At 39.7% G+C, this 23,500-nt stretch overlaps 1 protein-coding gene across 1 annotated transcript in view; it reads left to right on the plus strand.

Annotated features, from left to right (window-relative positions):
• The first annotated feature begins 3,523 nt into the window (after positions 1-3,523).
• The window catches only part of LOC123960727 (protein crumbs homolog 1-like), a 34,126-nt gene continuing 14,149 nt past the window's right edge, over positions 3,524-23,500 (plus strand). Inside the window, exons 1-6 of the mRNA XM_046035649.1 lie at positions 3,524-3,728; positions 12,211-12,906; positions 14,866-15,061; positions 17,025-17,164; positions 19,363-19,548; positions 19,630-19,743. Of these exons, the coding sequence (XP_045891605.1) occupies positions 3,659-3,728; positions 12,211-12,906; positions 14,866-15,061; positions 17,025-17,164; positions 19,363-19,548; positions 19,630-19,743 (1,402 nt within the window). The 5' untranslated portion in view covers positions 3,524-3,658. The remainder of the gene's footprint in view (positions 3,729-12,210; positions 12,907-14,865; positions 15,062-17,024; positions 17,165-19,362; positions 19,549-19,629; positions 19,744-23,500) is intronic.

The raw sequence follows: 23,500 nt of genomic DNA on the forward strand, positions 1-23,500 counted from the left end.
ATGTTGTAGCCTAGCATAAGTGTGAACAAAACTCAGATAACGCTTTAATGTCATGTGATTAGACATCATTGTTTTGCAGTTGTTGGGAGGTATCCAGTACTTTTAATAGTAAGTAAAAGTAAGCTAGCCCCCTGCTTCCAGTCTCTGTGTTAAGCCAGGCTAACAATGTCCTGGACCTATCTTTGTACTGAATGCAAAGAGATGAAATATATTCTTAAATACTATTAGATAAGACTAAATTCTTTAACATCTTCAAATGCTTTAACATGTCATGTCTCTAAAGACAATCATATTATGGACTGTAGACAAATATTCCCACTTAGCTGACTAATAGTTCCTTGTGTTATCACAGTCCAACAACCTTTATCAAGACACATATAGGCATTCCATGTCTGACCAAAGAAATTTTGGAAAGAAAATTAAATCAAAGAAAAGGTTTCAAAGAGCAAACAAGGTGGTATCCTAGCAACGCATGTATCATAAAATGTACTTTTATGTGTTAATTAACACCAGAAAGTATTATACTTAATTTCTTTCCCCTACCATAGATTATGACAGGAACTGAACCAAATAGTGAAATAAAATAAAGCTTAGTTGAGTGTAGTAAAACAATCATAAAAGAGCCTTCATGCAAGTAATAATATTTAAACACACCTACATACAGTTTTTCCCCCAAAGCAATGCTTACATACTACTTAATTTAAGGCTGAAATGTGGACTAAATGAAAATCACACGTAACATCATGAGTAAAATCTCTAAATGTTAGTAAACACAGCCTCAACACTGCACTGTAGTGTGACAAGCAATACCACAGCCACACATAGTGACACACACCCTAATTATCAGATTTATGCATAGAAATAAATAAGATTGCAATGTAGCAATGTTAATACACTGACTTTACATGTCTGTTTAAGTAGCTTAATTTCACATTTACAACAAAAACAGCGAACATGCAGAGAGAATGCGTACCTTCCAGGGAAGTCCCAACACAAAGGGTACATCCCAAGTCTCTGGGTGCTTTTCGTTATGCTATTGTGTCTCCTCACTTCCTTTCCTCGCGTCTTAGCTCCTCCCACCGAGGATATGAGAGACAGAGGAGCCAAAGGTGCCAAATGAGCAATCCTTTGCATCATTCTTAAGCGACATCAGTTACTCCCCATTCGGGCACCTCTCAAACCTACTGGTACGAATCTCCACAAAACCCCTTATTTAAAAACGATTTCAAAACCTTACAGTATCTTATTATTATCTATTATAGATAAATGTGAAAGTCTCTTATAGGCCTATAAAAGCACTACATATACAAGAGCCCTTTATTCATTTAGATGTGTTTAACATTGTTGATTATTAGTAGTATATAACATTTGTTGATTTTAATCATAATTTAATATCCTTTTTGAATCTTCAAGTTTATGTACAGATTAATTGTGACTTCTTAGACTATTTAGTTACTTGCATTATTATTATCTGCACAATAACACACCAGATAAAGTGTTAGATTTATCACACACAGTGTGACGCTGCATTATATTGCATCTCATCATGTAACTGTGTTCTGTTATATTATCTGTTCACATGTGGATGTGTGGAGGATACAGGGTTCCTAGGAAACACCTGTGTTTCCTCGCTCTCATCATGTAACTGTGTTCTGTTATATTATCTGTTCACATGTGGATGTGTGGAGGATACAGGGTTCCTAGGAAACACCTGTGTTTCCTCGCTCGAAGCTTCTCCAGAAGCCTTCTCTCTTCATTTATGGGATGGGAATATCCTCCATGAAGGCAGATGGGGAATGACTTCCAGGTCACATGTGTATCACTCTCAAGTTTTATATTTGATTTGTTTTCTGATTCACCCTCTAGTTACAAATCTGTGTTCATTGCAAGTCTCAACAACAAAAGGACCACAAACAACTTTCTTGCATTTATTAGGAAGATTTTTCTTTTCATGATCGCTCATTCCCCCATTAACTTTTATTATGGATACAATTAAAGTCAGCAAGAGTTGTGTTAATTGAGCTATGATCAGCTGCCGTCGTGGGACGTCGCTTCACCTGACGCTTCAGAGAAAAGCACATCTCCTTTCTCTAAACACATATTTCCTCATTTCTTCTCTCCTCACATGGCTCCTGTGTGTCTCTCCATGTATCTCCAGTAGGACTGACTAAGACGCAAGGAAAAGAACAGGCAAGGGCAAGGTGACGCAATCAACACACTTGTACCCGAGAGGTACCCTGAATCACACTACATCATGTGGACCTTCCCCGTCCAAGTGAAATCAAAATAAGTTTCCTTAGCGTTGGCAACCAGCTAATGTGAGTATGGGCGGTTGTGGCTCAAGTGGTAGAGGTTGTTTGCTAATCAGAAGGTTGGTGTTCGTTCCCCAGCTCCTGCAGTCTGCATGTTGAAGTGTCCTTGATCAAGATATTAAACCTCCAAATTGTTCCTGATGGCTTTGCTGTCAGCGTTTGTGAATGACTGGTTTCTGTTTCTGATGAGCAGAATGCATATGTGTTGTTTAACTAGAATAGGACACATTACAGTTTAGAATGTTAAAATTTAAGTTCATTGTCACCTATATAAATCTAGCATGCATTGAAATTGAAGATTCACACAGTTGGACAAAATATTATTTCTCCATTATGCCATGGGACCGGTAGCAAAGAAGATACAGGACAATTCATTCAGTAAACAAAATGCATATTGACTGTAAGATGTGCAAGGAAGTCTAAATCTTGACATGTTTATTCAATTAGATTTGTATTTTATTTATAATTTGGTGACAATTTAGTACATTTAGCAAATAAAATCTGTTATTATTTTGCCATTTGAAATTGACCCTAAAACATGTAACAAATATTTGATTTCATTCTTTTCTGTAAAATATTTTTACTTATTTCTTTTAGCAGCCATCTGGAATATCAATTGCAGAAATGTCTAGAAGTGAAGCAATTAGTTGATTTATTGATTAGTGGATTGACAAAAATTTTTCATAATTATTGTTCATTATTTGAAAATGTAAAAGTAACAGCAACACTCTTAATTGTGAGGATATGCTTTTTTTTTTAGTCTTATGTAATAGTAAACTGAATATTCTTCTGTTATGGACAAGCTACAGTATTGTAGCTTGACTTTTTTTGTGTGTTTCCTGACATTTTACAGACCAAGCAATTTATCTGTTAATCAGTAAAATAATCAGCAGTTAAATCAAACATGAAAAGCTGTTAGTTGCAGCCAATATGTCCATGTGATTGATTGGAACCACTCTGGAAAGCCCTGACATGTAAATATAGAAATAATGGTAGTGAACAGTGAATCCAGTTTTAGACTGGTTTAGAGAGAAATAGGCACAGATACAATTGGTGAGTCCACTCCAGTACTCCAGCTCACATCTTCCCCCCCTCACTCTCTGTAAGGATGATTACTCTGCTTTACTCCAGCCCAGCTTGGTCCCCAGAGAGACTCACACACACTCCAAAACACAGGCTCACACACAGCGAGACCCAGAGTCCCATTGGTCAGGCATGGAGGTGCTGGTGCTCTCTCTCAGCAGCTAACTTGGAGCAGCTTGGATGGAGCGCTGCAGCTTGTTGGATGGAGAACCTGTGGACTGACAGCATTGGTCTACACTAACTGGAAACCTCAGTGTTTTACCATGGAGTTTGGAAGAGTTTGGTCCCGATATCAGAGGACAGTGCTGATCACAATGATGATGTTCAAATTGGGTAAGGCTTCAACATGTGCCATCACTGTACAAATGGAAATACATCAGCTTAATATATACATTTCTGCCATGCATCAGATTAGGAAAACCAACTATTCACAATTCCATCCACAACTGTAGCAGCAACCTTTCTTGTGTGTGAAATGTATGTGTGTACATGCATGACCATGTATTGATATGTGTGTTTAGAGTTACTACAGGACCATACTGTAGAAGAAAATGATAGTTTGGTAACGATTTATTTTACAGTTTCTTCCAGGAAATTTTCTGGAATATTAGGAAATTATGGACCCATAAAGTAAATCCATCAAAATCCATCTAACATCTTTTTTTTGTATATTACATTATATTGTAATCATGACAGTGTCAGTAACTTGGAACCAAGTGGAACCAACAAAACATTTAGTAATTGCTAAAGTTGTCTGTGTTTATGTATAGATTAGTCAGACATGCCACCACATTACTAAAATTGACTTCAGTGTTTACAACAGATAATTAACTAATTTAACAGGATCTAAGTAGCTGGTTTCCTTGCGACTTCCTTGTGTGATGAATCTGCAGCTGGTGCAGCACCAGTCTTGCGGTGTGTCTTTTGTGTGTGTGTGTGTGTGTGTCTGGGTGTGTTGGGGGGGGGGGGGGTTTTGGTTGACCTCAGCACCTTATGAAACCCCGTTGACCCATTTTTCCCGCGACCTTCGTTTGTGTGAAGCGTCTGAAACTCGTTTAAACGGTTGCGGACCAGCAGCAGGGATTTGCTGCGGGTGGCATTGTTAAAGATCACCATGGTAACGAGCTGAGCGTCCGGCTGCACTGCTGCACAGCTTTTTTGTCTCAGCTTTGAATGGTGGGAGTGAGGGGTATTAAGGAGCATGGCAAGAGACCTGGCACTCTGAGTTCTTAAGAAATTAAAGAAAAAGACAGCTGCCGAAAAACACAAATGGGAAGCAGGCAAATGTGATGATGGAATCGATGATGGCAGGGATTGCGATGTATGGTTTGCTTAGTTGGACTACTATATTCAAAACTTCATTATAAAAAAGTGCACAAAAAAACATCAACAGCATTTACCAACTAATGTACTAAGAGGAAACAGCCTAGTTGAGCAGTATAGGGATTTGGGTGGAAAAGGGCCCCAAAATAAAAACTGATAGCTTTAATGAAATCAAGCCTAAATAACAGCAACAACAGAAGTTATAGGAAAGAATAGGAAAGCATAAACACATGAAGAACCATCCTCTCTGGGCTTCTTAAGGGCTGCCATCTAAGAGGATTTGTTCTAATAAAAATTAGGAACTGGTGACCCAAAAAGAAGAAAGAGTCAACAGTAAATGTAGCACTTACTGTTGGTTTAGTTTCAAAATCCCTGGGAGGAGCCAGCTGATAATGAACTCCTCAGAATTGAATGACTCATACAGCTAATACCAGAAAAAAAACACACATTTATTTGTATTTCATTGTAACTGTAATGGCCTAGGCCTGCAATTCTTTGGATGTAGGTGGCTTTACGTTATACAAAAACCAAAACAAGGAAAACAAACATTTTGCCCCTAGACAAGACAAAAACATTGCGTTAGAAATGACGCAGCCTTTGCAGCAGCACAGACTGGAGACAAAAGGATGTGCATCTCTCACTCAATGTGTAACTGTGACTAATTCAGAGAGGATTTGTGCATTTTTTTGTTTAAAGCAAAGCAGCCACCTGCTGTGGAGTCTTTGGAACACAAAGCTGAACCCAGGCAGAGCTGCCAGTCTCTTGTGGTGATTCAATAAAATTCCTCTGAGCTCAACTTGTGCGTTTGTCAGGATCTTCCCTTTCTCTGTGATTCATAGCATTGCTGTTCCTCTGCCCTGCAGCGAGCCCCTCTGTTGACTTTGTGTTGCTGTTTTTGTGACTCAGGGTTAATACTTTCTCTTGCCCTCCCCCCTCCAAAAATCCAATCTCATTTATACATTTTTATCTCATTGGACATTATTTTAAGGCATGCAGATGCCTTTAAAAATCTTAAAATAGTCAAAATTGTTTTAGCAACATATATTCTTTCAGCATAACATATTCCTACATGTAGTTAACGCATTCTCATCTCAGTGCATCATTATCGATGGTTTCAGACAGCGTGACAAAGCATAATTAGTTGACACTTAAGGTACCCTTCAGGGTCTGTATGAAACGCCACTGTTTGCTATGCCGCAGAAACACGGCCGATGTGCTAGCAGTGCTAGCGATGTGCAGTCTGTACAAGACGCCCCAGAGCGTCTCATAGAGACACACCCGGGGCGTCTCACACAGACGCTGTAGGGTACCTTTAGCGTCAAATAACAACGCTTTGTCACTTTTTCTGAAAGCGCTGGTATTGGATGCCCTGAGATGAGGACGGTCTGTTCTGACACACAGATTGTTGCAAAAGCACACATTTGTGAACCATAAGCTTTGGGGTGTAAGTTTGGTTATGTTTAGTTTGAGGCTGTTACTTAATTTAAAAAAGTTGTTTCACTTAAATTACAGAAAAAACTTTATTTGCTTAGGTTTTGAGAAATGAAACAGAAATGTGTCTGGATGTTACAAAATTCCATGAAAGGAAAACTAACCAGCATATAGCTTGCCTCTGTGGCTCTTAGACCCAAGTCTGACATAAACTGCAAATTTAAAAAACACAATTGTGTGTGTTCATCCCATTGAAGGGTATTTTGTTAAATTTTGGGTGGAAGTTCAGCGTGTTCTTACTTAATGTGTCAGATATGTGTCTTATAATACTACTTCGTGTTCAAGTGCTTACACATGGAGGGACTTGTTGGGTCTCTGTTAACTTTATCACAAAGAGTACAGTTATTACCTGCTCTATACGAAAAGTGCAATGAGATAAATTTTGTTAAATGTATAAATGTATATGTTTGTATTTTTATATACTTTTTAACATACTTGTTTCTCTGTATAGAACACAATGTAAAAAAACGAAAAAACCTATCCACACTGGCCACAAAATAGTCATACAGATAATGATGAGGGGATTCTTTTAAATTTGTACTGACAAAGGTTTCCTGGAACAAATCCACACTAACTTAATAAAGTTGGGTCAATAAGGAATGAGGTTGGTTTTTCCAGCTTCTATATTTTCTTGATTGGTTTTAAGATACATGTAATATAACAAGAACACCCCCTACTTCCCATCAGAGGAAGTAATTTAATGTTAAACCAATCCACCAATCCCCTTCTGAAGAGAGGTGAGGTCTCTGGAGAGAATCCTGGGATCCTTCTACCTGCTAATAGTCAGCAGCTCTGCTCAGTGTTACTGTTAGTCTGATATGCTGGTACCAGTCACTGCTAGGGATCAACCCTGTTTAGCCATAACCATGATCTATGAATGGGGGTGGGTGAGGTGGGGGTTCTGAGTGTAGGAGGAGCTGTTATCAGCTCCCTGGAATGTGTGAGGGGGAGATTCAGTTTAGATGGAGGAGTGAAGAGTGAGAGACCCTCACTCTCTCTGTCAACCCTCTTCATGATTACAAGAGACTCATGAGATTACAAAAAGTGCGTGGTTTGGACTGAGACATTGGAAAGATGGTATAGCTGAAGCCATTCGACAATGCAACAATCCATAAGCACTTCCGATGGAGTATACTGGCTCCTTAACACTCACAGTACTCACAGAGTCAGTTGGTAGCATTGCTGTAGACTCTTAGTCTCGGTACACTGTTTATATGTCTTCAAATCAAAGAGAACTGTTTCAAAATTTAAGTAGTCATGAAATGGCAACTGTGCCTGTCAAAACAGGAGACTAATAGTGGGATCCAAAAACATACATTGGTAAATGAAATGGAACACTTTTAGTATGAATTTTGCAATTCAGCACAACAGCACTTCTGAGGATTTATCAAGACGGTGGCAAGAGAAGTGAGAGGCAGATGTGAGGAGGAAAACTCAGTGATAAGAGCAGATAAAGGAAGTGATAGCAGATGTATGTCAGAGGAACTGGTGGTGGATGCAGTGGGAAATGATGACTTGCTAGCAGAGGAACAGTGTCTGCCATTTTATCCAAAGTACCCTACAGTATCATGATTCCACGCATATCTAAGTTTAGGTGCTTGTGGTGGAAATCAAGCACCTTGTTGGGGGGACACAGGAGAAGGTGTCAGAATTGACCTGCTTGACATACATGAGATTCCTCAACCTTAGGGTCGAAGAGAAGAATTTTAAAGCCAAACTATGTAACTTTTGAAAGAAAAAAATAGCACAATCTTCATCTTATATAATAAAATCAGTTCCATAGTGACTTGTTTTGGGAGGCAGGTTCAAGTCCAGCAGGGAATAGTCAGTACGAAGTGTGGACTGGAAGCTGGAGAGGTGCCAGTTTACCTTTTGCTGAGGTGACCTTGAGCCCTAGTTGCTAGGAGCGCCTGACCATGTGGCAGCCTCATCACTGTGACAGGCATAATAATGCATGTCCTCTTTGTGCATGTGTGCGCATTTCACAGATTTCACAGATTAATAAAGTTTGTTGTTGCTCATCTACTCGCTCTCAATCAAGTCACCTAAAGAAAATTGAACATGCTGTCATCCCGTTATTGCCACAGATGCCAATGTTTAATTCAAGTTACATAGTCTTGCATTAAAGGTTCAGTGTGTAGGATTTAGTGGCATCTAGTAGGGAGGGCTGTGAACTGCAACCATCTGTCCAGTCTACCACTGCCCCCTAACTTTTCAAAGAGCGTAGGGCAGCTATGGTGGCTGACACAGCACAAAAGGTGTCTCTTCTGAGACAGCAGAGAGTAGCTCGTCAAGAAATGAGGGTTCTTTAGGAAGATATATTAAGAAATTATATTTAGTTAATTATTCAGTAAAACCATGTTATTGTGACTTGGCCAATGACCGATAACATGGAAAATATAAGCCAAGAGTGTGAAACACTGTCACTATTTCTGCACAACAGTCCATTATAAAGCACACAAAAAAAGTTTATACAAACATTGACAAGGGAAACATATTTATTCTCTCTGTGATTATGGACCCTTGCCAAAACTGCCTGCCAGCAGTAATATCTGGCCCGCTGCCAGAATATGGTGCTTTGATAGCGGCAAAAAATATAAATAATTCAATTCAATTTTATTTATAAAGCGCCAAATCACAACAACAGTTATCTCAGAGTGCTTTTCATAAAAGAGCAGGTCTAGACCGTACTCCATGACGTTATTTACAGAAACCCAACAATTCCCACCAAGAGCAGCACTAGGCAACAGAGGGAAGGAAAAACTTCCTTTTAAGAGGCAGAAACCTTGAGCAGAACCATGGCTCAGGGTGGGCGGCCATCTACCTCGACCAGTTGTAGGTAAGAGAGAGAGAGAGAGAGAGGACAAGAGAGAGAGAGGGCAAGAGAGGGACAGTGAGAGAGGGATGGAAAGAGAGAGAGAGGGGAGGGAGGCAGCCTACACAATATACACACACAGAGGTACAGACAGTAAAGGTGATGTTGCTATGGACTAAATGAAAAATGGTACAGATATTTATAGTACAGTTAATGATAACAATCGTAATGTTAATGATTATAATAACAATAATAACAATAGGACTAGTAACAATAATTGTAGCAGAGGGTGTCGAGCAGGAACACGGGGGCAGTACATACTTTGATAGCTTTGCTGAAATAAATCTCAGTCATGGCAGCAACAGTTACTGACATAATCACTTCCTCTTTAGTGGTTTTGCGTACAAAATAAAAGCACGAGAAGCTTGTTTACTGTAATGCAGTATTTGGAATTAAAATGAGCTTTTACTTTGAAAAATTCTGAACAACATTAAAAGAGCTCGTAGCCTGCTTGAAAGAGCTGTCAGAAAACGTGATTTCCCCTAAATGTCCTCTGTCTGGAGAGACTGGGGAAATGCAAAAGCATCTGTAGGTTGATGGATGCAGATCAAACACCAGAAACACAAACAGTGCAGCACATGCTGTGATCTGAGAAATATTCACTGCAGAATTCACTGTTGAAGTGAGAGAAAAAAAAGTTGTCTCAAGGTGGGATCAAACTCTCAACCTTCAGATTAACAGATTAACCTTAGAAACATGACAATGCAACGTGGCGACGTCTATGGAAGGGGGGACCCACGGTTTTGTAGATATAAATGGCTCATTCTAAGGTAATAAAAACATAATGGTTTATTATGTAAGGTCTTTACACACCACTGAAAGCATAGTAATGGATTTTATATTGCATTTCTGTCGATAGATCCTCTGTCGATAGAAATATTACACACTGAACCTTTAAATCTGTGTTACTTTTCTAAAGAGAAAGAAGATTATAAGTCTTCATAACACCCCATTTCACCTGGCAAACAACATTCTGATGGGCATTAGCAGAATTGAGGCAAAACTTTTTTTTGGCCATAAAATAGCACTACATCCTCATGAATGCATTAGCTAATGCATTGTGTAGTCAGAACTTATTGAGATGCTAATGTAAAGGCAATGTTGGTAGGACAATGAATAACCACAACTTATTCAGTAGCAATCCGGCCATCCATCAGATATCTTGAGTATGAAGTTGACATTTTGGTGTGGGGGTAGCTCAACAAGAAAGTTCATAGAGTGTCCCTGACTGGCTGACATCAATTCTTCTGAGGTCCCATCCATACAACTGCATTTTGGTTTAAAAACAGAGACATTTTTCTACATTTGCACCTCTCGTTAAGACTAAAACGGCAAAAACGAAGACGTAAACGGAGAAGGTTGAAAATGCTGCCACGTTTTTAATTTTAAAACTCTGGGTAGTGTTTTAGTGCGGATGGGCAAAAATGGAGGACTTTAGAAACAATGATGCAAACGCTCACGTTTGGTTCTCCGATTGGATCTCATGCAAGTAGAAAAACAATGCTACTTGATATTTTTATTATGTGGTTCTTCGTCTGTATTTCTTTATTCTTTCACCAAATGTTCTGTAACTACAGAATAGACCATCTGCTTCAGCTAAAATGCCTGTGTGGATGGAGACCGTATTCGTCTTAAAACTCTGTTTTTAAACAAAAAAGGAGTAGTGTGGATTGGGCCCGAGTCCTGCTTCTGAAAAAAATTACAGGAAAAAAAACAACTAAACAGTTAGTCATTGCATTTTTCAGATGTGTAATGTCACTATTGTACTACACATTACAACCTGAAGTACCAAACTGTGTACGAACAGTAGTGAGTAATACTTTCATTGACAACAATGACAGCTGCTAGCTAAATCATGTAATAAGTTTACTTTTAACACCATCTGTTGTGACCTTAAGTCCAGAGGAAAGAGGGGATTGTTACTCTTTATCACCAGATTGGTTTCTAAGCACACTTGAAGGTCAGAATTATAGGTAGCCCACTGTCAGAGGGGACAGTGTTTAGCTTATAGAAGTGCTAATCCACAATTGTGTACCTTTATGTTTTTCTGTTGGTAAAAAAAGTACTTACCATTACCTTTATTCTTGGGGACTTGTTCAACAGAATGTAAAAGGATCTGCGAGTTTATCTGTATTGTAGGCGTTTAGTGCTCATACTATTTTGTTTTTGCGCTTTATTTTACACTTACCAAGGTCAAGTGACTTACCAAGGTCACTTGTCAATTAAAAGGTGTACTGTATACTGATGTATTTTTCCTTGGAATAACTATCGATGAAGTTTGATGGCACTCTTGTTTTGTCCGCGCAGCCATTTTTGCTCATGCTTTTAGAAATGTAGCCAAATCCACATCCCGGAGTTTTACTGGCCCTTCATGTAGCCCCTCAGTTCATCATCTGTCTGAAACAAGCCATTTTAACTCCTGTCTCTTTAAGGTGGAGCTGAAGTAGCCTACATCAGAGGGAAAGCCAGAAAAGGCTGTGCGATTAAGATTTACTTTATTTAATCCCCAGAGGGGAAACTCAGTGTTTTCATGTTAGTATACACACAGGTCTGAAAGATACACACATGCACAAACACAACCCATAGCAACACACAGACAGATGTCAGAGTGAGGGGGCTGCCAGTCAGTAGGGTGCCCCGAGCAGTTGGGGGTTCAGGAGCTTGCTCAAGACCTCCTTTGGCAGTGCTCAGGAGTGAACTTGCACCTCTCCAGCTACCAGTCCACGCTCCACAACTCTAGTCCGCCCCAGATGATATATTGGCTTCCTGACATCCAACGATTGTGCTGCTTTTTTCTGTCTTATAGGTTGCGAGCTCAATGATGGAACGACCACTTGGTGTTGTGTTGTAAATGAAGTCTTAAAAAAACAAGAAAAATATTGGATGGTGGGTCCTGGTGGACCATGATGGGGCCAAGTGTCAGTCTGTTGTGTGGCAGTGGACACAGAAGACTTCTCAAGCATATAAATAAAACATACACATTATTACACACAGCACATACTTACAGAAAAAGGAAAAAAATGACAGTATCATGCTTGTATAAAATGTTTTATTGTGTATACGCAGCTTACACAAGAATTAGGTAGACAACATGAATTGAGTAATACCTCTCTTTTGTCTTCCCAGGTCTATTGTGCACAGCAGCAGCAGACAAGTGTTTATCATCTCCCTGCAACAATGGTGCCAAATGTCTTGACTACCTGAGTGACTACATGTGCCTGTGCCCCAAAGGGCCGGTGTGGTACATGGGCAAAAACTGTGATGAGCTGTATGACGCCTGTTTAATGGCACCTTGCACCAACTGCACCAGCAAGCCTGGGACTGACGAGTTCACTTGCCACTGCCCGGACGGCTTTGCAGGGCTCGACTGCACTCAGGATGTAGATGAATGTCAGAGCAACCCCTGCAAAGGCATCCAGTCTCATTGTGTCAACAGAGTCAGTCACTATTCCTGCCACTGCCCCCTTGGATTGGGAGGAGAGGACTGCCAGGATAATGTGACTGTTTGTTCAGAGGAAACATGCCAGAATGGTGGCACCTGTATGGACATCCCTGACATTGGGCACCGGTGCCAGTGTGCTGCTGGGTACCAGGGGAGCAACTGTGAGGAGAACATTGATGAATGCCTATCTGAACCCTGTCAGAATGGAGCCATCTGTAAAGATGGCGTTAATACCTACCAGTGTTTCTGTGTGCCTGGATTTCAAGGCTACCACTGTGACTTGGACATCAATGAGTGTGCCTCACGACCCTGTCAAAACAATGGCACTTGTCTGGATGAGGTGGATCACTACAGGTGTGAGTGCGTTCCAGGCTTCAAAGGTAAGACACTGTGAATGAGTTTTTGGGAGACACTTATGTTATTGAATCAGAGATTCTTGGTTAATGAGCAGACATTTGATGTTAATAGATTTAACCATTTTCAGTTTAGTTTTCAGTCACGTATTAGCTGAGGCTCACAGAGTTTTATTCATTTCAGTGTGAACTGAGAACTAAAACAGAAATTAAATTATGAATCACTGGCATCCTATATTGTATAATTCAGCAACAATACCAACATTCAGTGCCAATACAGTGTATGTGGTAAAGCAGAAAGTAGGAGTGTCCTGTCACAGAGTGGATTTTCTGCTCGCCTTTTTATGAACCGTAACCACAAGCTTTGTTGTGTTTAAGCAGCCAAAAAATAGCCCATAGTTTATTTGCCATAAACATGATCTTTCTGTAATCTTAACCACGCTGTGCTTCAGTCGTTCCCAACCTTTTTGACCTGCAACCTCAGAACACAAAGCTAAGCCTGCTTGGGACACCCCACAGTTCGCATTTATCAGTGGGTTTCAGTCAACTAAATTTTTCCCTCTAAGAATGTTTTTATTGGAAACATTTAAAGAGAACCATATGAGTCAATTTGTCCAATAATACATAACAAAAGATGCCAAACAAAATTAAAATATATATTAGCTTTTCTTTTCTGCCTTCGTATTCTGTTACACATCTCTTTGCCCCACATGTTAATCTTGCAACCCCTTTGCCCTACGCTGATATTGTAGAAAGCATTTTTCTATTAAAATGCTGGCATTGTACATTGAAAAAACAAACAAAAACACTGTCATTGAACATAATCAGGGGTTTTGTAAAATCATTTAATATCAGTGTTTTGGTCTCTACCTGATGGGGGGGAGACTGAGGGAGAGACAGGCACAAATACTGCGTGAGGTGAAAGGGGCAGTTGCATACCACATTAGTTCTGAAGACAACGGGATGTTAGTTACTGTAGTTTGGCCTGTTCCCCAACACAGTCAGTTGGAGCTGCAGCAGTGATTGTGACACACAGCTCATGGATAATAGTAAGGAACTTTAAAACCTTTAACGCCCGATAGCTTATTTGTGTCATCCTACTGCTTCAGTACTTCTTGGCGTAATACCTCAGTCAGATCTGAACTGACATGATACAGTATTTTGGATTTAGTGTGACTTACACTTCCTGAGGATTTCTTAATGTACTGTATCACAATACACATTCATAAACCCGCTCAGAAATCATAGAAAAAAACACTCCTTATGACTCCAGAACTTGCATGAGAATCATCACTATTTTAGGTTTTCAGCAATATCAAGGTAATCCAGTGCATCCATGGGTACCTTACAAACAGGAACTGCTATTAGGTAACAGCATACTTTTAATGGTGCCAGTTGGCAAAAAAACAAATATAGGCTAGGCTAACTCACTGACTCCATGGCAACATTGTACTTCCTGTTTACAGTCCCCAAATTAGGGGAACTGTAGTTCCACAAATTAGAGCATTATTTTGGGAAGTGGATTGGTTTCATTTCTGCCTCATGGACTGACCCACAGTGTCAGACTTGGACAACCCTGTGGTCAAGGGGGTTAATCCTACCCTGTATAAAATTGTTTTGGTGTTCTTTTTGGTGGGCCTGGTGTATGGTCAAAGAATTACTTTCATTCTGTTATACTGTATTTTGGGACAGTAATCATTGACTTGAATTTGATAATTTTAAGGATGATTCCAAAACATCACAAAATCTGTGAATGAAAATACAGAGAAGATAGTATATTGCTTTATTTTGTATCTTTTTATACCAGTAACCAGGTTGCACGGCTTTGTTTAAGTAGCATTAGTCTGTGTAGCTGTTGTCTGTCTGCGTCTGAGCTCTTGGCAGCTCCAGTGTTATTGTGTTGCATCTGTACGTGTGGTAAGATAATTAGGTGTGTTGTCTACTTCACACTTTGGCTCCCTGCCATCCCTGCTCTGTCCCCTGCAGGGATTAACTGTGAGGTTGAGATCGATGAGTGCGAGGTGCATCCCTGCCAGAACGGCGCCACCTGCCGAGACCACATCGCCACATACACATGTGAGTGCATGGCCGGCTTCAAGGGCCAAGACTGCGAGGTCAACATTGATGAATGTGCCAGCATGCCCTGTCTGAATGAGGGCAAGTGCATAGACGGGGTCAACAGGTAGGATTACACTCACACACACGTCTTTATATTGTCTGCACATACCCACACTAATTTTAGTGGAGTTAGAGTGGTTTGGGTTTTTGAAATACAATAAAACCTCATGGCTAAACAGTTACACATACTGTGGACTGTGGTATAAATGAGGTCTGACAAACAGACCTAGATATTTGTGTTTTTGAAATAACAAGATGTGAACCTAGGCAGTTGAGGTTGACAGACTTGTCAGCTGGTGTTGATTAATTACATGAAACTTAATATTAGTAAAATGAAGGAGCTTTGATGCTTGAAAAGGCACAATTGCCAAATTTTGTCTGCAGGCTGAAATGTCTGCTATGACCTGAATTGTTTATTTTATTTGCTTTTGTGAGTGACCAACGTGGTTTATCCTCTGTGGATATTTAAGTTATAATCTAGCAGGAGCCCGGTAAATCAAGTGGTTATAAGCAGTAGGCTATTTGTTCATCTTTAACAGGGGTCAGTTCCTTTTGTTTATCTGCCACTAGCGAAACAGACTAATGAGCGACTCTTTTGGTTTTGTGTGTTTTAATATATAAAATGGTAGTATGTTTAGTCATTTTGCTCACAAGGGAGATGATATCCCCCTCATCCAGCCTCAAATTGCCTACTGGATATATGCAACAACTAAACAACAATACACATGTAAACTGGTATCGTCACCCTCTGTCAGTGTTTCCAATGATAATTTAGTTCAGAATTATTAAGGTCCTCAAAATAAAGGTTTTCAGAATAAAGCTTCCATTAGGCAACAATAATAATCAACAATAATCTTTATCTTTAGTTTTTCATACATTAGACACTAGAATGATGTCTTTGATGAGATGTCTGAATAGGATTAAGGTGAACTTTGGTGGAATCTGATCATATTCCCAGTTATAATCAAGCTTGGACCCATACGTTGAGCTTGACTGGTGGCTGTAAGTAATCTCTTACATATGCGTAACCAAAATACACAATTAGTGTCATTTTCAATCTGACTTTCTATTTTCTTTGTCTGTGTTTATATTCCCTCTCATGTTGAGCCTATAAGGCCGATGTGTCATCCAGCAGTGTGTTGTGTCCTGAGGCTGCATGGCAGACATTAAAGTTGACCAGGGATAAGAATTAATCCACTTACTGTCAGCCATTGTGATGAGTCATTAGATGGCTGGAGGTGGTAAGAATACCTGGTAGTAACACCGATTGGAACAGCAGGGAGTGAGGAAGATGGGGGAGTGAAGGATCTTAGGGACAAATCAATCAATTAATCAAACAATCAAACAATCAGATAATGAGTCAATCAATCCATTTTATTTGAGTGTTTTAAATCACCGTGCTTTAAAAGGTCAAGTACATTGAAGAGCAAATACAGGTTCTGTTTATATTCTATTGTGTGAATCAACTGAAATAATCTTGAATGTCTTTGTTTTTTAATGTTAGCAAAGTTTAGATAGATATTGTTGTGTAACTGACACAATTACACTACACACTAGTTCCACTATGACTCTTCTCTACCACTGACAAATTGTGCTATGTTGCATCATATCATAGGTAAAGATTTCAGTGATTTTATAACTAAAGTAAATCAAGTGCAACTCACCTCACCAGAGACATGTTGTTTTCTGCTTCTGGCCCCATTCCACTTGCTCTTAGTCAGGAAGCCTAATGACGATGTCTTTACTGACTTTACTTTTTGGGAAATGAAGGGAAATTCAACACGTCATTATCCTGTAATTGCCACTTGTGGCCACAGTGGCTGCTGCTCACCAAAATATAATAGCCTTGCATTACAGTTTTGTTGACTATACAATCTTTTTGAAAAACTGAGCCATTGGTTTAGAAAATTATATTACAGAACGTGCAAAAAATCTAGATAAAATTATCCACCTCATCTTGTTGATACTAGTCTAATTACTATTACTACTAATATACTTGTCTAATTTGTGTCTCTGCTCTTTTCTAGCTATGAGTGTGACTGTGAAGGGACAGGCTTTGTAGGCGACCACTGTGAAGAGGATATTCCTGAATGTGCTTCTGACCCCTGTCAGCATGAAGCCACTTGTTTGGAGGGGATCAACCAATACAAGTGCCTCTGTTGGCCAGGTACACCATTACTCAGAGCACCAACTCTCAGTCACTGCCACAGTCACACATAAACCCACTGTTAAGCATAGGTTATTACATTCTGTTACAGTATACATATCCATTACATTTGACTCACAATGTGAACAATTCTTTTTGTTTTGAAGCAAGAGGGGGCTAAAGAGCAGGGCTGTGCTTTGCACCATTCACTATTTAATGTAGAGCTATATAAAGACAGCAGCATGGCACTTCTTAAATCCTTCAGGGTTGTTATGAATTATGAAAAGTGATGTATAAGCACATTGTGACAGAGAAAGATGCAAACGTCAGCAGTCTTTTCACTGTCATAAATGTGTTTGTGAGAGTGTATGTGTTGTGTGCACATCCTTACGCAGATTTCTCCGGTGGATTTAAAGACTTACAGGATAGGTTCCAAAATTTTCAGATAGGCCTTAATACAATACTCACATATCATAAGTATTGTTTGCTGGAAGAGATATTAGTCACTGTAATTATTCCTTTTGTCCATACTGGCTATAAGCAATTGTGGTCAAGCCCTGGGGACTAAACCCACAGTACTTTTTAATCTTGCTAACTGTTTTCTATGGAAAGTAGCTAAAGTCTGTTTGAACAGTAGCTAAATGACATCACATACTAATTAAAATAATGAATGACATCATAGCTTAAACATTATTATTTTTCACAATCCTATAATTCCATCTATATACATCTGTAAGGCTTTTGTATGGACTCTGGACAGAATAAACACAAAAAGGTCTATCTAAAATGTAGCTAGAATTGTCACTAGGCTCTTTTTGGGAAAAGTGGCTGGGTCTAAATAGTATTAGTAGAGAAGAGTCTCCAGTTATAGTTGAGAAGCCCTTTGCAGTTTCCCCCTGCTCATTTAATCAAATTTCTTCACCTATACTCACTGATATGGTAATGAAAATAAAACCCTCAACCTGTCCAAGGAAGGTTAAAATCAAGGACTATTGGACTTGGTTGAAGATACTTGAAGACGTTTTGCCTCTCCTCTTCAGTTCTAAGTGACTGGGAGGGAGTCCCAGCTATTAACCTCTGTGGGGTTGTTATCAAGGTGATGGATACAGGTTGGTCCGTTAGTACTCCTGGCTGTTGTTACAACTGTTGTTGTGGTTGTTGGAGTTACATGAGGCCAAATGTGAGTGTTTGTTAACTTGCCTGGAAAGCGATGAAAGGCCAGTATTGTAGGTTGGGAATAAGTGGTGTCTCAGCCTTCCTCCCTTGTTCAATGATGGTTTCTCTGTTCAGGTGTGAATATCCCCTTTTACTCCTCTTTCAAGCCACCTGTCCTCCCTATTCAAAATATGTCCATGGCTGTTTGTGTAGTGGTTGTTTATTTTCCCCAATATACAGGTCTGTGCTTTCCTCAGTACATTGGACAGCATACACTAGATTGCTTTTCTTGTGTTTGGGTGTGCAGTGTTTCGGGTTAACTATACTACTATGTCTCAGTGTGTTCTTTAAAAAACGTGTGTTCTTGGGTAAAAAAATAGTGGAGTTTGTTGAAAATCCTCCTGAGTTTCTCTGATACTGATGGAATCACAATGTAGTTATGTTTACTCTTCTTTTCCTTATCATCCGTATTGTTGGTTCTTGGATGTGGTCTCACGTGACTCCGGCAACAGCCGGGAGCACTAACGACCCCACCATCACCTTGATAACAACCCCACAGAGGTTAAATTGCTGGGAGTCCCTACTAGTCAGTCTGAACTAAAAAAGCGTCTTTGATGAGAAAAGAATTGTCTAGTATAGCTGCCCTTGATTTTAGCCTTCCTTGAATAACTATGACCTGGATGACTGAGAATCTTCAGAGACACCTCAACTTTCCTTTAGATATTCTTTGTGTAAAATTTCTGGAGGATGTTTTTAACACAGTGACCCCCTCTATTTTGCAAATTTTAAACTACTCTGTCAGCAGGTTCTATTCCTGAAAATGCCCTTGTTCAACCCCATTTAAAAAGTCTGTCTCTTGATTCTTCTGGTCTTAACAATTTTAGGCCCGTTTCTAAGCTCCCATTTTTAGCTAAGGTTTTACTTTATGAAAGCATCTATCTAAGCTGTGACCCTACAAACAACTATCAGAGGGTGCCCTTCCAGTGGAAGTGGAGAACACATGAGGACGTGTCTTCCAGGGTGCCCTTCCAGGCTCAAATGCATAATCCCATGTGTGTTTTCAGGTTACGAGGGAGAGAATTGCCAGGTTGATATAAATGAGTGTGAGCAGCATCCCTGTGAGAATGATGGTGAGTGTTTCCAGCGCTCAGATATCCTGAGCTACGGGAGGCTGCCTGAACTCAGCAAAGACAATTTCAGCTATGAAGAGGCAGCTGGCTTCATCTGCCACTGTCTGCCAGGATTCACTGGTAAGTTAGCTCACAAAAAAATTAACACATCATGAAGTAATGAGGACATAGTTTATAGACATTAATATGTTCCATTTGCAGGAGACAACTGCTCTGTCGATGTGGACGAGTGTGTGTCTGCTCCATGTCAGCATGGGGGAAGCTGTCAGGATCTGGTCAACTCTTATCAATGTGTGTGTCCAGACGGCTTCACAGGTAGGAGAAACCTCTCATCTGCTCTTCTACTCTTATCTACTGACATAACAAAACAAAATTGAGCTGCTCTTCCCCCAGAGGCACCCAGAGACTTTTATCATGTCCCTTTTCTGTTCATCCTCACTGACTGCAGAAGTCAGTGCAAGGAGAAGCACTACCTGAAATTCACACAGCAGTTGTTGCATGAGCTTGTGGTCAGTGATCCTGTACAGCTTTGACTCTGACTTACTGAGGCTGAACATTACTACAGCTGAAGACATGACTCTGGAGTTCAGACAAACATTACCTGCACTTTCCCAGACTGTTAAAGGATAACAGTGGACAGTGTACCTTGATGCATTGATGATATTGAGTTTTGACTTAAATACTGAGGCTAAATATGGTAGAAAGGGGAACAAAGTGGTAACTGTGTCCCAATACCATACTACATACTAGCAGCAGCAGCCAACCTTGTCAGGTGCCTAGTGGCTATTGTGAGAAATAATTCATGTCATTTTACTAGCAGAAATGTCATTCATTCTCTGGCTGCTTCTCCTATAATTTTCACATATTTTAATTCATCCTCTGATTAATAATCGCTACGTTCAGAAACCTTGTACACTAAATCTAATACGTTTGATTATTTTTATTTGTCGCGAAAATTCACAATACAAGACACAATGGAGCCATCAAGCATTGAGGATGATTCTCTGGACAGTTCTGTTCTCTCTCATTTCTTCCCTCTCTTGTCTTGCATTTGACACCGTAGCTACCTGAAGGGTCTGAGCTGTCTGTGTGCTGTCCTTCACCCTCCTCCTCGTCATCATCATGCCCCTGAATATTACTCTATGGCTCGTTCGTCTTTAGGCCATAAAGTATTGGCTATCTGAGTTATGGACTGATGTTGTGCCTTTGACAGAAAAAAGGCAGAAAATTTAACCTCTTTTGAAAACTTTAATGACAATTAAATGAAAGCTTAGGATTCATATTTATTTTAAAACTAGCAGTTAAACTAAAAGTTTATTTTAAAATTTCATTTTGTAGGACATTTGCTTATCACATGGACTTGGTGTTATTTATACTAGATTAGATTGGACTTTATCACTATGTTTCATTGTTTTTGTACTGATTTGCCTCACTGCAAAAACAAGTTCCTTTTGAGACCCAATTTAGATAGTGAAGTGAAGTGAAGTGAAGCTCTGCAGAAGAAGCCAGTGTAGAGAGATACCCTTTGCGCCAAACAATATAGGGTTAATCTTCTGATCATTCCCCATGGCCAGCCAAGGTATTAATTCCTCATTAGAGGAGATTTGTCACTGCATCACTCAAAACAGGAGGAACTGCACCAAACGATGACCTTGAAATGCACAAGCAAGACTTAGAATTGAGGAATTCAGCCAAAAGCTCTCATCAACAAAATGAGAGGCAAGTGTATAATGGCCATGAGATGAGGAGGCCACGACAGAGCAGAGGATAGGAGGGGATGAGAGGGCATATGGTATGGAGGAGCATAGCAGTAAACAACAAAGCCAATAAAAGGTGCCATATGTCAGCCATCCACCTTGGGCATTAAATCGGGGTCTCCTAAGAAATGTGTCAGGGGGAGGGGAGATTACAGCAAAGCTGCTTATGAGCCTAATTAAAGCCTGATGAAAAACAGATAATACAACATAGTAAGCAAAACAATGGGCATTTTCAAAACAATCTGCACTGCATACTTCGGGTATGCTGCACTGTAAACATGTCACTATTGTGCAACAGCAAGCAAAGATAGAGGAAACTCCATATGGCTCAAACATATGACCCTGTTAACTTTGTATAACAAGTGTGTAAGAGGTTGACTTTCCACATGCATGAGGTGGTCATCACTGTAACTGGCTGTTAAGCCGGTAGAGATGAACCCCTCCTGTTCCCTTCTTATTGCACTTGACCACGCTTAGAGTTAGGAGCCAGACTTTTAATGAGTTTTTTAAGGCTGATGCATTTGAAATATTTGGGTTATAGTTTTTTGTTTGGTCCCAATTTACAAATCTGTGCATTTACACTGTGTCTTCATCACGTCACGACTTTTAACTGTTTTCATGCCAATGTATAAATCCCATAATTGCTGATACATTTGCAGGGTGTTTCAGAATTACATTTGTAAATGTGTTTCTTTTGAAGGGTTAGGTGAAAACCCCCTTTAAAACAACATTAATATCACAGAATACTGTGGGAATAATGTGAGTGCTGACATTTTTGAAGAAGTGAATAAGTTGGACAACTGTTGTTTGAAATGAAGAGAACACATCATTCAGACATAACACAGCTGTATCCAACAGCGTAGGTTTCATTTCAACATTGTGGGGACACATATTAAGTGGGAGTCTGGGGGAAACATTTGAGCATTTAACACTTCCTTTCCTGGATTCTCGTGAATTTTTCTGTACCAATTTCTACCTTTTCTGCATCATGATATTTTGAAAAAAAGTCATAGGCTAGTAAGTATGAGAATAAAGTTGTGATTTAATAAGAATAAAGTCATAATATTTAAACAGTCTGACTGACGCAGACCCTGTTTGGGACTGTGCTGAATGAGACAAGTGCACTGCTCTTCACCGGAGGTAAAAAACTGAAACTAAATGAAAACACTTCTGATCAGGCATAAATCTCACCGCAGATCCATACAAATGTTTACTTCATCAACTCCAGTAAAGTGCATTTTATGCTGCAGTCCAAACTTTCACAGTCTAAGTAAATGTAGACTGCCAGGAAATACTAAAACATGCACATCTTACTCGAAGCGACCTATATTTTGTTTTTTGTTTTACTTTTTTTTTTTTTTAACTTCACTACATACACTGCCTACATAACATATAAAGAACATGGCTCAGAACAAATACAGCCATTTTGTGGCCAACTGACTCCCAACAAAAGTCAGCTACAAAAATACTTTGGACAGCAACTTGAGCGTGGAGCAACATGTAAAGAAAGTAGTCCAGTCGTTTTTTTATTAACTGAGGAATGTCTCAAAAATTAGATCACTTCTGTCCTTCAGTAACAAAGGGTGAATGAGCCCTTGCAGTATTGGCTCCTCAGCTCGGGGACGGCCTTCCACTGAGCATCAGATCAGCTGACTATTTTGGTGCCTTAAATCTCGTCTAAAAACGTACTTTTATAGAAAGGCTTTACCTAACAGCTGAAACTTTGAAAGCGCTTATTGCTTGAAACATGCTCTATAAAATGATAATAAAATTTAATTTAATGCCAAATTGGAATTCAGACAATCGAGTTTGATCTAAGATGTCATTATTGACTATTTGCAATACAATTCCAAAGTTATAACCTTTGAGTCTGCCACTATTTGAGTCTGCCACTAATCTTCTTTCTAAGTCACTGCTAGTAATACCAGATCATACTATGACATACTAGTGTTGAGTCTAATTAAATTGTCTTTGAATTAGTTCAAGTTCAAGTCTTCCTATAGGCAAGAATTCTAATGTGATATTATTAAACACAGTGGTGGATGAGAGTGACTAGCTGATATGCAAACAAAAACAACAATATGGGTTCTATGTATCTGTCCGGTAATGCTCAGGTCTGGCCCACCTGAAGCCTTGAACCTGCAGCACTTCCTGTGAGTTTGTTCTAGCAGCTCTTGCCGCTAGTGGGCATCCACAGGGCAGCACACGGAGCAGGGAGGGGACTGCAGCACTGCATTCCTCTTGTCAAACACTGACAGGAGCCAGCTGGAGGCTGGAGGCTTACCACTCTGCTAGGGCTGGGTTGTAGACAGGAG

Source organism: Micropterus dolomieu, linkage group LG21 (genome assembly GCF_021292245.1).
Source record: "Micropterus dolomieu isolate WLL.071019.BEF.003 ecotype Adirondacks linkage group LG21, ASM2129224v1, whole genome shotgun sequence".
NCBI lineage: Eukaryota > Metazoa > Chordata > Actinopteri > Centrarchiformes > Centrarchidae > Micropterus > Micropterus dolomieu.